Source organism: Oncorhynchus keta, chromosome 23, assembly GCF_023373465.1.
Source record: "Oncorhynchus keta strain PuntledgeMale-10-30-2019 chromosome 23, Oket_V2, whole genome shotgun sequence".
Classification (NCBI taxonomy): domain Eukaryota; kingdom Metazoa; phylum Chordata; class Actinopteri; order Salmoniformes; family Salmonidae; genus Oncorhynchus; species Oncorhynchus keta.
Genome location: NC_068443.1, coordinates 168,787 through 183,158, shown reverse-complemented (window position 1 = coordinate 183,158; position 14,372 = coordinate 168,787). Strand labels below are relative to the sequence as shown.

At 46.3% G+C, this 14,372-nt stretch overlaps 1 protein-coding gene across 5 annotated transcripts in view; it reads left to right on the top strand.

Annotated features, from left to right (window-relative positions):
* The window catches only part of usp33 (ubiquitin specific peptidase 33), a 99,506-nt gene that overhangs the window by 45,746 nt on the left and 39,388 nt on the right, over positions 1-14,372 (top strand). For all 5 annotated transcript variants that reach the window (XM_052475863.1, XM_052475862.1, XM_052475865.1 and 2 more), the window contains exons 9-12: positions 319-397; positions 5,882-6,368; positions 8,133-8,273; positions 14,077-14,189. In XM_052475863.1, the coding sequence (XP_052331823.1) occupies positions 319-397; positions 5,882-6,368; positions 8,133-8,273; positions 14,077-14,189 (820 nt within the window). The remainder of the gene's footprint in view (positions 1-318; positions 398-5,881; positions 6,369-8,132; positions 8,274-14,076; positions 14,190-14,372) is intronic.

Sequence of the window (14,372 nt, the reverse complement as noted above, 5' to 3'; positions counted from 1 at the left end):
GGTGTTGTAGGCTGTCCTAACCTTGTTCTGTGGTGTTGTAGGCTGTCCTAACCTTGTTCTGTGGTGTTGTAGGCTGTCCTAACCCTGTTTTGTGGTGTTGTAGGCTGTCCTAACCCTGTTCTGTGGTGTTGTAGGCTGTCCTAACCCTGTTTTGTGGTGTTGTAGGCTGTCCTAACCCTGTTCTGTGGTGTTGTAGGCTGTCCTAAACCTGTTTTGTGGTGTTGTAGGCTGTCCTAACCTTGTTCTGTGGTGTTGTAGGCTGTCCTAACCTTGTTCTGTGGTGTTGTAGGCCGTCCTAACCTTGTTCTGTCTCTTTAGGCCATCCTACGTGATCCCTACCAATCTGTTCCAGGGGATCAAGGCTGTTAACCCCATGTTCAGAGGATACTCTCAACAGGTAGGTCTTCTCTAGGGCTTTTAATACTCCCAACGGGCAGGTGTCTTCTCTAGGGCTGTTAAAGTAAACTGCTGTTGAAGAATAGGTCCTTTCATGTCTCTTTCCTCAAGCCACCATTTTTATAAGCACGTTCCTCAGGGAATATTCAGCTGTTACGCCTCACTGTTCTTCTCTGCACTACAAGGTAAGCTGGAAATTAGCAATACCGATGAAGGAACTACGAGTCCACACCACCCTTTCCCACTCAGACAAATGGAACAGCTACTTAAGAATGCTTTTCATTGGTTACAGCTTCATCGTTATCCCCTCCAAGTATATCACTAAGCTAAGGACCCTGGGACTGAACACCACCTTCACAACTGGATCCTGGACTTCCTGAAGAGCCGCCCCGTGTGGTGACAGTAGGCAACAACTACTTCACCACGCTGACCCTCAACACTGGGGGCCCCTCAAAGGTGTGTGTTGTTCGACCCCTCCTATACTCCCTGTTCACTGACAACGGCGTGGCTGCGCACGACTCCAGCACCATTATTAAAAGTTTGTTGACGACACAACAGCGGTTGGCCTGATCACCGACAACGATGAGACAGCCTATAGGGAGGAGGTCAGAGACCTGGCAGTGTGGTGCCAGGACAATGACCTCTCCCTCAACGTCAGCAAGACAATGGAGCCGATTGTGGACTACAGAAAACAGAGGGCAGAACACGACCCCATTCATATCGAAGGGGCTATAGTGGATTGGGGTGAGAGCTTCAATTCCTTGGTGTCCACATCACTAAGGACCAATCATGGTCCAAACACACCAACAGTTGTGAAGAGGGCATGACAACACCTCTTCCCCTCAGACAGCTGAAAAGATTTGGCATGGGCCCTCAGATCCTCAAAGTTCTACAGCTGCACCATCGAGAGCATCTTGACTGGCTGCTTCACCACCTGGTATGGCAACTGCTTGGCCTCCGACCGCAAGGTTCTACAGAGGGTAGTGCGTACGGCCCAGTACATCACTGGGCCAGAACTCTCTGCCATCCAGGACCTCTATACCAGGCGGTGTCAGAGGAACGCCCTAAAAATGTTCAAACTCCAGCCACCCTAGTCATAGACCGTTCTCTATGTTACTGCACGGCAAGCGGTACCGATGCACCAAGTCTGGAACCAACAGGGCCCTGAACAGCTTCTACCCCAAGGCCATAAGACGGCTAAATAATTACTCTGGGTAGATATTTGGTCAACTATTTAACTGTCTGCATTAACCCTTTTTTCACAATGTTTACATCGTATACCTGCACATCAACTTGGTACTGGTACCCCTTGTATATAACCTAGTTCCCGTTACTCGTTGTGTACAGTACCAGTCAAAAGTTTGGACACAGCTACTCATTCAAGGCTTTTCTTTATTTGTACTATTTTCTACATTGTAGAATAATAGTGAAGACGTCAAAACTATGAAATAACACATATGGAATCATGTAGTAACTAAAAGTGTTAAACAAATCAAAATATTTTATATTTTGCCACCCTTGATGACAGCTTTGCACACTCTTGGCATTCTCTCAACCAGCTTCATGAGGAATGCTTTTCCAACAGTCTTGAAGGAGGTCCCACATATGCTGAGCACTTGTTGGCTGCTTTTCCTTCGCTCTGCGGTCCAACTCATCCCAACCCCAAAAGGTATCGAAATTGTCAACAAAAGTTAAACCCATTGAGCTGCAATAATCACGTAGCCAGTTGTGAAAAGAGAGCATCCTGCTAAAGTATTCAATGACACTATTCAGAGAGGGCTGATATGATGGGACTTTTGTTAGTGTCTAGCAGAGAGTCAGTCAGCTCTTTGAAATCCAGTTTCAACTGTTCAGAGCTGCCCTTCATAATGTCATTAAAACCCACATGGACTAGGACAGAATCAATGTCCATGTCCTGGTGTTGTACATTCAGGAGCAGCTTATTCATGTAATTTACTCTCATTTGCACTGGTGGGGTGGCACTCTGTTTTTGCACCAGGAAAAGTCACATTTCTTACCATGGAGCTGCCCAAAAGCACGGCTGGCGAGAAGGACGAAAACATCCACCCACTCCCATGCGTCACAGGATGGTGCCTCCAACAGATGGAGAAGCCCCACTCCCATGCATCACAGGATGGTGCCTCCAACAGATGGAGAAGCCCCACTCCCATGCATCACAGGATGGTGCCTCCAACAGATGGAGAAGCCCCACTCCCATGCATCACAGGATGGTGCCTCCAACAGATGGAGAAGCCCCACTCCCATGCATCACAGGATGGTGCCTCCAACAGATGGAGAAGCCCCACTCCCATGCATCACAGGATGGTGCCTCCAACAGATGGAGAAGCCCCACTCCCATGCATCACAGGATGGTGCCTCCAACAGATGGAGAAGCCCCACTCCCATGCATCACAGGATGGTGCCTCCAACAGATGGAGAAGCCCCACTCCCATGCATCACAGGATGGTGCCTCCAACAGATGGAGAAGCCCCACTCCCATGCATCACAGGATGGTGCCTCCAACAGATGGAGAAGCCCCGCTCCATCCAGAGCAGAGACGGAAGGTTGTCGACTTGGATATCGTAGGGGAAGGAGTAGACACCCCAGCGACAAAGGTGCAGGAAGATCAGGCTCCAGGGCGGCGCAACTATTCGTTGTTTATATCCGTCCCGGGCCTCTTGTTGGGACTGAAGGCTTCTTTGCGGCAGGCTGCTGTCTTCGGCTTCCAAGGCTCGTGACCGTCATTGATTTCCGTGCTCCTCTTGCCGTGCTCCTTCGACTCTCCTATCAGATGGGGGAGAAGAGGCAGGAGATGGCTCCTCTGGTGAACAAACACCGGGTAACACTGGCCAGTCGGTTAACAACTAACGACAAGACTGAGATGCATCCAACATGCGAGAACTCCGTCAAGCCCCCGGCGTAGAAAGGGACACATTCCACTCTGCGTTTCCCCCAGTTTCTTACGTAGGCTGGCGACCTGCCTGATCAAGGAAGCAAACCTCAAGCCTATAAACAATTACCGCATTGGACCTCTGAGTGAACCGGTGCTTCCCGAAAGTGTAGTAGATACAGCTCCTACAGCTCTGGAACTATGTACCTCTCCAGACAAAGTGTAGTAGATACAGCTCTGGAACCATGTACCTCTCCAGACAAAGTGTAGTAGATACAGCTCCTACAGCTCTGGAACTATGTACCTCTCCAGACAAAGTGTAGTAGATACAGCTCTGGAACCATGTACCTCTCCAGACAAAGTGTTGTAGATACAGTTCCTACAGCTCTGGAACCATGTACCTCTCCAGACAAAGTGTAGTAGATACAGCTCTGGAACCATGTACCTCTCCAGACAAAGTGTTGTAGATACAGTTCCTACAGCTCTGGAACCATGTACCTCTCCAGACAAAGTGTTGTAGATACAGTTCCTACAGCTCTGGAACCAAGTACCTCTCCAGACAAAGTGTTGTAGATACAGCTCCTACAGCTCTGGAACCATGTACCTCTCCAGACAGAGAGCTCCATTGGAAAACTAATCAGGGATTAACTTTGTTAGCTATCAAGCTAACGTTAGCTGCTTGCCTCGTGCAGTACGACGCATCTCCTTCACATTGAGTTGATCAGGCTGTTGATTGTGGCTTGTGGAATGTTGTCCCACTCCTCTTCAATGGCTGTGTGAAGTTGGTGAATATTGGCGGGAACTGGAACACGCTGTCGTACAAGTCGATACAGAGCATCCCAAACATGCTCAATTGGTGACATGTCTGAGTATACAGGCCATGGAAGAACTGGGACATTTTCAGCTTCCAGGAATTGTGTACAGATCCTTGTGACATGGGGCCGTGCATTATCATGCTGAAACATGGCGGTGGATGAATGACACGACAATGGGCCTCAGGATCTCATCACGGTATCTCCGTGCATTCAAAGTGCCATCAATAAAATGTAATTGTTCATTATCAGTAGCTTGTCTGCCCATACCATAACCCCACCGCCACCATGGGGCACTCTGTTCACAACGTTGATATCTGCACGTTGATATCTGCACACCGCTCGTCCACACCATACAAGTGGTCTGCGGTTGTGAAGCCGGTTGGACGTACTGCCAAATTCACTAAAACAGTGTTTTGGAGGTGGCTTATGGTAGAGAAATTAACATTCAATTCTCTGGAAACAGCTCTGGTGGACATTCCTGCAGTCAGCATGCCAATTACACACTGGCATTGTGTTGTGTGACAAAACTGCACATTTTAGAGTGGCCTTTTATTGTCCCCAGCATGAGGTGCACCTGTGTAATGATCATGTTGTTTAATCATCTTCTTGACATGTCAGGTGGATGGATTATCTTGGCAATGGAGGAATGTAAACTAAATTTGTGCGCAACATTTGAGAGAAATAATATTTTTGTCCGTATGGAACATTTCTGGAATCTTTTATTTCAGCTCATGAAACATGAGACCAACACTTAACATGTTGCATATGTTTACATTCGGACTCTTGAGGTTCTTGTGCTGTGTGACGGATCAGCTCCACGAGGAATATAACCATATATGTCTAAGATACAGTGCCTTCAGAAAATATTTGTTGCTTTAATATCCGTTTCCATTAGGACTAGATCCATAGTATACTATAAACCTGTTTCCATTAGGACTAGATCCATACTATAAACCTGTTTCCATTAGGACTAGATCCATACTATGAACCTGTTTTCCATTAGGACTAGATCCATAGTATACTATAAACCTGTTTCCATTAGGACTAGATCCATACTATAAACCTGTTTCCATTAGGACTAGATCTATACTATAAACCTGTTTCCATTAGGACTAGATCTATACTATAAACCTGTTTCCATTAGGACTAGATCCATACTATAAACCTGTTTCCATTAGGACTAGATCCATACTATACTATAAACCTGTTTCCATTAGGACTAGATCTATACTATAAACCTGTTTCCATTAGGACTAGATCCATACTATACTATAAACCTGTTTCCATTAGGACTAGATCTATACTATAAACCTGTTTCCATTAGGACTAGATCCATACTATAAACCTGTTTCCATTAGGACTAGATCCATACTATACTATAAACCTGTTTCCATTAGGACTAGATCTATACTATAAACCTGTTTCCATTAGGACTAGATCCATACTATAAACCTGTTTCCATTAGGACTAGATCCATACTATAAACCTGTTTCCATTAGGACTAGATCCATACTATACTATAAACCTGTTTCCATTAGGACTAGATCCATACTATACTATAAACCTGTTTCCATTAGGACTAGATCCATACTATACTATAAACCTGTTTCCATTAGGACTAGATCCATACTATACTATAAACCTGTTTCCATCAGGACTAGATCCATATAACTATAGTATAAGCCTATATGTTTCCATCAGGACTCTCAGGAGTTCCTTTGTCCAGTGTGTATGTGTAGGACAGTATATGCTAACTGTATATGATCTATGTCTACTTCAGGACTCTCAGGAGTTCCTGCGCTGTCTGATGGACCAGCTCCACGAGGAGCTGAAGGAGCCACTGGCCGAGCCCCCCGACAACGACCAACACTCGCACGCCATCGCCATGGACGACTGCCCCGAGGACGACAGCCGCAGCCAATCCGACGGAGACTTCCAGTCGTGCGAGTCTTGCGGCAGCAGCGAGCGTGCGGACAACAAAGGCGGGAGCGGGGATGGTCGGTCGGCGCCGCCGCCGCCGTCGGGGGAGCAGTCTAACGAGGCAGAGATGCTGATCCCTGATGTACCTAACTCCTCCCACTCCTCACGTCAGACCAATAGGGAGTGGCAGAAGGAGAAGAACCTGATCAACAACCTCTATCGGGGGTCAGGGGGCGCAGGGTTGTCTGGGGGAGACCTGTATAAAGACGTGGATACCACTTCCGAGGCCGTGCCCACCATCAGTAACCAGGGAGCCATCAAGGTCCAGATACAGGGAAGCATGGCTGGTAGGTACATCTTTATTTAACAACTGGATGGATGAATCCAAGTAGGTTCAAACAATCACAGCAGTCTAGCTTGCCTCAACATTGTGTTAGCCCGCTGAGCCTGTCTGTACCTCATTGTGTTAGCCCGCTGAGCCTGTCTGTACCTCATTGTGTTAGCCCGCTGAGCCTGTCTGTACCTCATTGTGTTAGCCCGCTGAGCCTGTCTGTACCTCATTGTGTTAGCCCGCTGAGCCTGTCTGTACGTCATTGTGTTAGCCCGCTGAGCCTGTCTGTACCTCATTGTGTTAGCCCGCTGAGCCTGTCTGTACCTCATTGTGTTAGCCCGCTGAGCCTGTCTGTACCTCATTGTGTTAGCCCGCTGAGCCTGTCTGTACCTCATTGTGTTAGCCCGCTGAGCCTGTCTGTACCTCATTGTGTTAGCCCGCTGAGCCTGTCTGTACCTCATTGTGTTAGCCCGCTGAGCCTGTCTGTACCTCATTGTGTGAGCCCGCTGAGCCTGTCTGTACCTCATTGTGTGAGCCCGCTGAGCCTGTCTGTACCTCATTGTGTTAGCCCGCTGAGCCTGTCTGTACCTCATTGTGTTAGCTCGCTGAGCCTGTCTGTACCTCATTGTGTGAGCCCGCTGAGCCTGTCTGTACCTCATTGTGTGAGCCCGCTGAGCCTGTCTGTACCTCATTGTGTGAGCCCGCTGAGCCTGTCTGTACCTCATTGTGTGAGCCCGCTGAGCCTGTCTGTACCTCATTGTGTTAGCCCGCTGAGCCTGTCTGTACCTCATTGTGTGAGCCCGCTGAGCCTGTCTGTACCTCATTGTGTTAGCCCGCTGAGCCTGTCTGTACCTCATTGTGTTAGCCCGCTGAGCCTGTCTGTACCTCATTGTGTTAGCCCGCTGAGCCTGTCTGTACCTCATTGTGTTAGCCCGCTGAGCCTGTCTGTACCTCATTGTGTTAGCCCGCTGAGCCTGTCTGTACCTCATTGTGTGAGCCCGCTGAGCCTGTCTGTACCTCATTGTGTTAGCCCGCTGAGCCTATATATTTTTAAAAAATCACAGCTACTTGCTGTTGACGGAAATACAGAGCAACAATTCTAAATGCAATTGCATGTTAAAACCAGAGTTCTGTTTAATTTCGAGGAACACTTTATTTCTCAACTCGTAATTGAAGAGTGCCTCACATTCGGCCACTGGGGTGCAGAGTCAACGGTAGTTAGGCTACTACGTGTTACACGCCACTTTGCAATGAGCTGGAAGTAATATTAATTTGAAAAACAAATGCTTCATTTTACGAGGCATGACTTGCCTTGCTTCATTGTAGCCTGGACAAAATTCAACCGTGGAAACTGAGGCAATTATTTTAGAAAAACGTCCGTCTGTCAATGTCAATGGAACCAGCATTTAATTTTACATTTTTTATTACCTTTATTTATTTATTTATTTCTTTATTTCTTTATTTAACCAGGAATGTGAGTTAATTAACAACAAATTCTTATTTACGATGACGGCCTATTGGGGCACAGTGGGTTAACTGCCTTGTTCATGGGCAGAACGCCATATTTTTTACCTTGTCTGTTCGGGGATTCGATCCACCAACCTTTTGTCTACTGGCCCAACGCTCTAACCACTAGGCTACCTGCCGCCCCTCCCCTCTAACCACTAGTCTACCTGCCGCTCAAATGTCCCTGTAGTCCGATCAGCTGGACCGGCAGCTAGCCGTTTTTTAACGGTTAACCTTTAACATCCCTAGTCTCTTCCTCTCTCCTTCGCTCCAGACTCATTCCCCGAGGTGGTCTCCAGCAGCACCCGACCCCAGACCCCAGTCCCCATGGAAGGACACTCCTTCACCAAGATGTCCTCCAGTCCACCCAGGAACAACTGTGTCTGGCCAGGAATCTCCTCCAACCATCTGAAAAGTATTTACTATGTAGCACATAGAATATCTCTCTGGGGACAGTGCAGTAGTAATGTAGGCAGAACGATACTGCAGTAGTAATGTAGGCAGAAAGATACTGCAGTAGTAGTAATGTAGGCAGAAAGATACTGCAGTAGTAGTAATGTAGGCAGAAAGATACTGCAGTAGTAGTAATGTAGGCAGAAAGATACTGCAGTAGTAGTAATGTAGGCAGAAAGATACTGCAGTAGTAATGTAGGCAGAAAGACACTGCAGTAGTAATGTAGGCAGAAAGACACTGCAGTAGTAGTAATGTGGGCAGAAAGACACTGCAGTAGTAATGTAGGCAGAAAGACACTGCAGTAGTAATGTGGGCAGAAAGACACTGCAGTAGTAATGTAGGCAGAAAGATACTGCAGTAGTAGTAATGTAGGCAGAAAGATACTGCAGTAGTAGTAATGTAGGCAGAAAGATACTGCAGTAGTAGTAATGTAGGCAGAAAGATACTGCAGTAGTAGTAATGTAGGCAGAAAGACACTGCAGTAGTAGTAATGTAGGCAGAAAGACACTGCAGTAGTAGTAATGTAGGCAGAAAGACACTGCAGTAGTAGTAATGTAGGCAGAAAGACACTGCAGTAGTAGTAATGTAGGCAGAAAGACACTGCAGTAGTAGTAATGTAGGCAGAAAGACACTGCAGTAGTAGTAATGTAGGCAGAAAGATACTGCAGTAGTAGTAATGTAGGCAGAAAGATACTGCAGTAGTAGTAATGTAGGCAGAAAGATACTGCAGTAGTAGTAATGTAGGCAGAAAGATACTGCAGTAGTAGTAATGTAGGCAGAAAGACACTGCAGTAGTAATGTGGGCAGAAAGACACTGCAGTAGTAGTAATGTGGGCAGAAAGACACTGCAGTAGTAATGTAGGCAGAAAGACACTGCAGTAGTAATGTAGGCAGAAAGACACTGCAGTAGTAATGTGGGCAGAAAGACACTGCAGTAGTAGTAGTAATGTGGGCAGAAAGACACTGCAGTAGTAGTAATGTGGGCAGAAAGACACTGCAGTAGTAGTAATGTAGGCAGAAAGACACTGCAGTAGTAGTAATGTGGGCAGAAAGACACTGCAGTAGTAGTAATGTAGGCAGAAAGACACTGCAGTAGTAATGTGGGCAGAAAGACACTGCAGTAGTAGTAATGTGGGCAGAAAGACACTGCAGTAGTAGTAATGTAGGCAGAAAGACACTGCAGTAGTAGTAATGTAGGCAGAAAGACACTGCAGCAGTAGTAGTAATGTGGGCAGAAAGACACTGCAGTAGTAATGTGGGCAGAAAGACACTGCAGTAGTAATGTAGGCAGAAAGACACTGCAGCAGTAGTAGTAATGTGGGCAGAAAGACACTGCAGTAGTAATGTAGGCAGAAAGACACTGCAGCAGTAGTAGTAATGTGGGCAGAAAGACACTGCAGTAGTAGTAATGTGGGCAGAAAGACACTGCAGTAGTAGTAATGTGGGCAGAAAGACACTGCAGTAGTAGTAGTAATGTGGGCAGAAAGACACTGCAGTAGTAGTAGTAATGTGGGCAGAAAGACACTGCAGTAGTAGTAATGTAGGCAGAAAGACACTGCAGTAGTAGTAATGTAGGCAGAAAGACACTGCAGTAGTAATGTGGGCAGAAAGACACTGCAGTAGTAGTAATGTAGGCAGAAAGACACTGCAGTAGTAGTAGTAATGTGGGCAGAAAGACACTGCAGTAGTAGTAGTAATGTGGGCAGAAAGACACTGCAGCAGTAGTAATGTGGGCAGAAAGACACTGCAGTAGTAGTAATGTAGGCAGAAAGACACTGCAGTAGTAGTAGTAATGTGGGCAGAAAGACACTGCAGTAGTAGTAATGTGGGCAGAAAGACACTGCAGTAGTAGTAATGTAGGCAGAAAGACACTGCAGTAGTAGTAATGTAGGCAGAAAGACACTGCAGTAGTAGTAATGTGGGCAGAAAGACACTGCAGTAGTAATGTGGGCAGAAAGACACTGCAGTAGTAATGTAGGCAGAAAGACACTGCAGTAGTAATGTGGGCAGAAAGACACTGCAGTAGTAATGTAGGCAGAAAGACACTGCAGTAGTAGTAGTAATGTGGGCAGAAAGACACTGCAGTAGTAATGTGGGCAGAAAGACACTGCAGTAGTAATGTAGGCAGAAAGACACTGCAGTAGTAGTAGTAATGTGGGCAGAAAGACACTGCAGTAGTAGTAATGTGGGCAGAAAGACACTGCAGTAGTAATGTAGGCAGAAAGACACTGCAGTAGTAATGTGGGCAGAAAGACACTGCAGTAGTAATGTAGGCAGAAAGACACTGCAGTAGTAATGTAGGCAGAAAGACACTGCAGTAGTAATGTGGGCAGAAAGACACTGCAGTAGTAGTAATGTAGGCAGAAAGACACTGCAGTAGTAATGTAGGCAGAAAGACACTGCAGTAGTAATGTAGGCAGAAAGACACTGCAGTAGTAGTAGTAATGTGGGCAGAAAGACACTGCAGTAGTAGTAATGTGGGCAGAAAGACACTGCAGTAGTAATGTGGGCAGAAAGACACTGCAGTAGTAATGTAGGCAGAAAGACACTGCAGTAGTAGTAGTAATGTGGGCAGAAAGACACTGCAGTAGTAGTAGTAATGTGGGCAGAAAGACACTGCAGTAGTAGTAGTAATGTAGGCAGAAAGACACTGCAGTAGTAGTAGTAATGTGGGCAGAAAGACACTGCAGTAGTAATGTGGGCAGAAAGACACTGCAGTAGTAGTAGTAATGTGGGCAGAAAGACACTGCAGTAGTAATGTAGGCAGAAAGACACTGCAGTAGTAGTAGTAATGTGGGCAGAAAGACACTGCAGTAGTAATGTAGGCAGAAAGACACTGCAGTAGTAGTAATGTAGGCAGAAAGACACTGCAGTAGTAATGTAGGCAGAAAGACACTGCAGCAGTAGTAATGTGGGCAGAAAGACACTGCAGTAGTAATGTGGGCATAAAGACACTGCAGTAGTAATGTGGGCATAAAGACACTGCAGTAGTAATGTGGGCATAAAGACACTGCAGTAGTAATGTAAAGACACTGCAGTAATGTAGGCAGAAAGACACTGCAGTAGTAGTAGTAATGTGGGCAGAAAGACACTGCAGTAGTAGTAATGTGGGCAGAAAGACACTGCAGTAGTAATGTGGGCAGAAAGACACTGCAGTAGCAGTAGTAATGTGGGCAGAAAGACACTGCAGTAGTAATGTGGGCAGAAAGACACTGCAGTAGCAGTAGTAATGTGGGCAGAAAGACACTGCAGTAGTAATGTGGGCAGAAAGACACTGCAGTAGTAGTAGTAATGTGGGCAGAAAGACACTGCAGTAGTAGTAATGTGGGCAGAAAGACACTGCAGTAGTAGTAATGTGGGCAGAAAGACACTGCAGTAGTAGTAATGTGGGCAGAAAGACACTGCAGTAGTAGTAATGTGGGCAGAAAGACACTGCAGTAGTAATGTGGGCAGAAAGACACTGCAGTAGTAATGTGGGCAGAAAGACACTGCAGTAGTAATGTGGGCAGAAAGACACTGCAGTAGTAGTAATGTGGGCAGAAAGACACTGCAGTAGTAATGTGGGCAGAAAGACACTGCAGTAGTAGTAATGTGGGCAGAAAGACACTGCAGTAGTAATGTGGGCAGAAAGACACTGCAGTAGTAGTAATGTGGGCAGAAAGACACTGCAGTAGTAGTAATGTGGGCAGAAAGACACTGCAGTAGTAGTAATGTAGGCAGAAAGACACTGCAGTAGTAGTAATGTGGGCAGAAAGACACTGCAGTAGTAATGTGGGCAGAAAGACACTGCAGTAGTAATGTGGGCAGAAAGACACTGCAGTAGTAATGTAGGCAGAAAGACACTGCAGTAGTAATGTGGGCAGAAAGACACTGCAGTAGTAGTAATGTGGGCAGAAAGACACTGCAGTAGTAGTAATGTGGGCAGAAAGACACTGCAGTAGTAATGTAGGCAGAAAGACACTGCAGTAGTAGTAATGTGGGCAGAAAGACACTGCAGTAGTAATGTGGGCAGAAAGACACTGCAGTAGTAATGTGGGCAGAAAGACACTGCAGTAGTAGTAATGTGGGCAGAAAGACACTGCAGTAGTAGTAATGTGGGCAGAAAGACACTGCAGTAGTAGTAATGTAGGCAGAAAGACACTGCAGTAGTAATGTGGGCAGAAAGACACTGCAGTAGTAGTAATGTGGGCAGAAAGACACTGCAGTAGTAGTAATGTAGGCAGAAAGACACTGCAGTAGTAGTAATGTGGGCAGAAAGACACTGCAGCAGTAGTAGTAATGTGGGCAGAAAGACACTGCAGTAGTAGTAATGTGGGCAGAAAGACACTGCAGTAGTAATGTGGGCAGAAAGACACTGCAGTAGTAGTAATGTGGGCAGAAAGACACTGCAGCAGTAGTAATGTGGGCAGAAAGACACTGCAGTAGTAGTAATGTGGGCAGAAAGACACTGCAGTAGTAGTAATGTAGGCAGAAAGACACTGCAGTAGTAGTAATGTGGGCAGAAAGACACTGCAGTAGTAATGTGGGCAGAAAGACACTGCAGTAGTAGTAATGTGGGCAGAAAGACACTGCAGTAGTAATGTGGGCAGAAAGACACTGCAGTAGTAGTAGTAATGTGGGCAGAAAGACACTGCAGTAGTAGTAATGTAGGCAGAAAGACACTGCAGTAGTAGTAATGTGGGCAGAAAGACACTGCAGTAGTAGTAATGTAGGCAGAAAGACACTGCAGTAGTAGTAATGTAGGCAGAAAGACACTGCAGTAGTAATGTAGGCAGAAAGACACTGCAGTAGTAGTAATGTGGGCAGAAAGACACTGCAGTAGTAGTAATGTAGGCAGAAAGACACTGCAGTAGTAATGTAGGCAGAAAGACACTGCAGTAGTAGTAATGTAGGCAGAAAGACACTGCAGTAGTAGTAATGTGGGCAGAAAGACACTGCAGTAGTAGTAATGTGGGCAGAAAGACACTGCAGTAGTAATGTGGGCAGAAAGACACTGCAGTAGTAATGTGGGCAGAAAGACACTGCAGTAGTAATGTAGGCAGAAAGACACTGCAGCAGTAGTAATGTGGGCAGAAAGACACTGCAGTAGTAATGTGGGCAGAAAGACACTGCAGTAGTAATGTGGGCAGAAAGACACTGCAGCAGTAGTAATGTGGGCAGAAAGACACTGCAGCAGTAGTAATGTGGGCAGAAAGACACTGCAGTAGTAGTAATGTAGGCAGAAAGACACTGCAGTAGTAGTAATGTGGGCAGAAAGACACTGCAGTAGTAGTAATGTAGGCAGAAAGACACTGCAGTAGTAGTAATGTAGGCAGAAAGACACTGCAGTAGTAGTAATGTAGGCAGAAAGACACTGCAGTAGTAATGTGGGCAGAAAGACACTGCAGTAGTAATGTGGGCAGAAAGACACTGCAGTAGTAATGTGGGCAGAAAGACACTGCAGTAGTAGTAATGTGGGCAGAAAGACACTGCAGTAGTAGTAATGTAGGCAGAAAGACACTGCAGTAGTAGTAATGTAGGCAGAAAGACACTGCAGTAGTAGTAATGTAGGCAGAAAGACACTGCAGTAGTAGTAATGTAGGCAGAAAGACACTGCAGTAGTAGTAATGTAGGCAGAAAGACACTGCAGTAGTAGTAATGGAAAGACAACATATTGTTGTCCGCTGTCTGTGTGGCCTGACTCTCGCTCTGCCTCTCTGCGTCTCTGACTCTCTGCCTCTCTGCGTCTCTGCCTCTCTGCCTCTCTGCCTCTCTGCCTCTGCAGTGACCTCGTTCTCCTCACAGAAGAGCAAGCGTCAGAAGAAGTACCGTAGTGTGATATCGGATGTGTTTGACGGGACCATTGTCAGCTCAGTGCAGTGTCTGACCTGCGACAGGGTAAGTAGTTGGTGTAGCCATCTTGTTGAGCACCTGACGACTCGACATTCTCACGCTGCTCTGCTGTTCAGACTTTAGTCTGAGGCGGCAATTATTCAAGTCGTTTGTGGCGTTGTACGAAACATAGTCACCAGCGATTGGCTCGTCTCCAACCAATCAAAACTAGTTACACATGTTCACAAC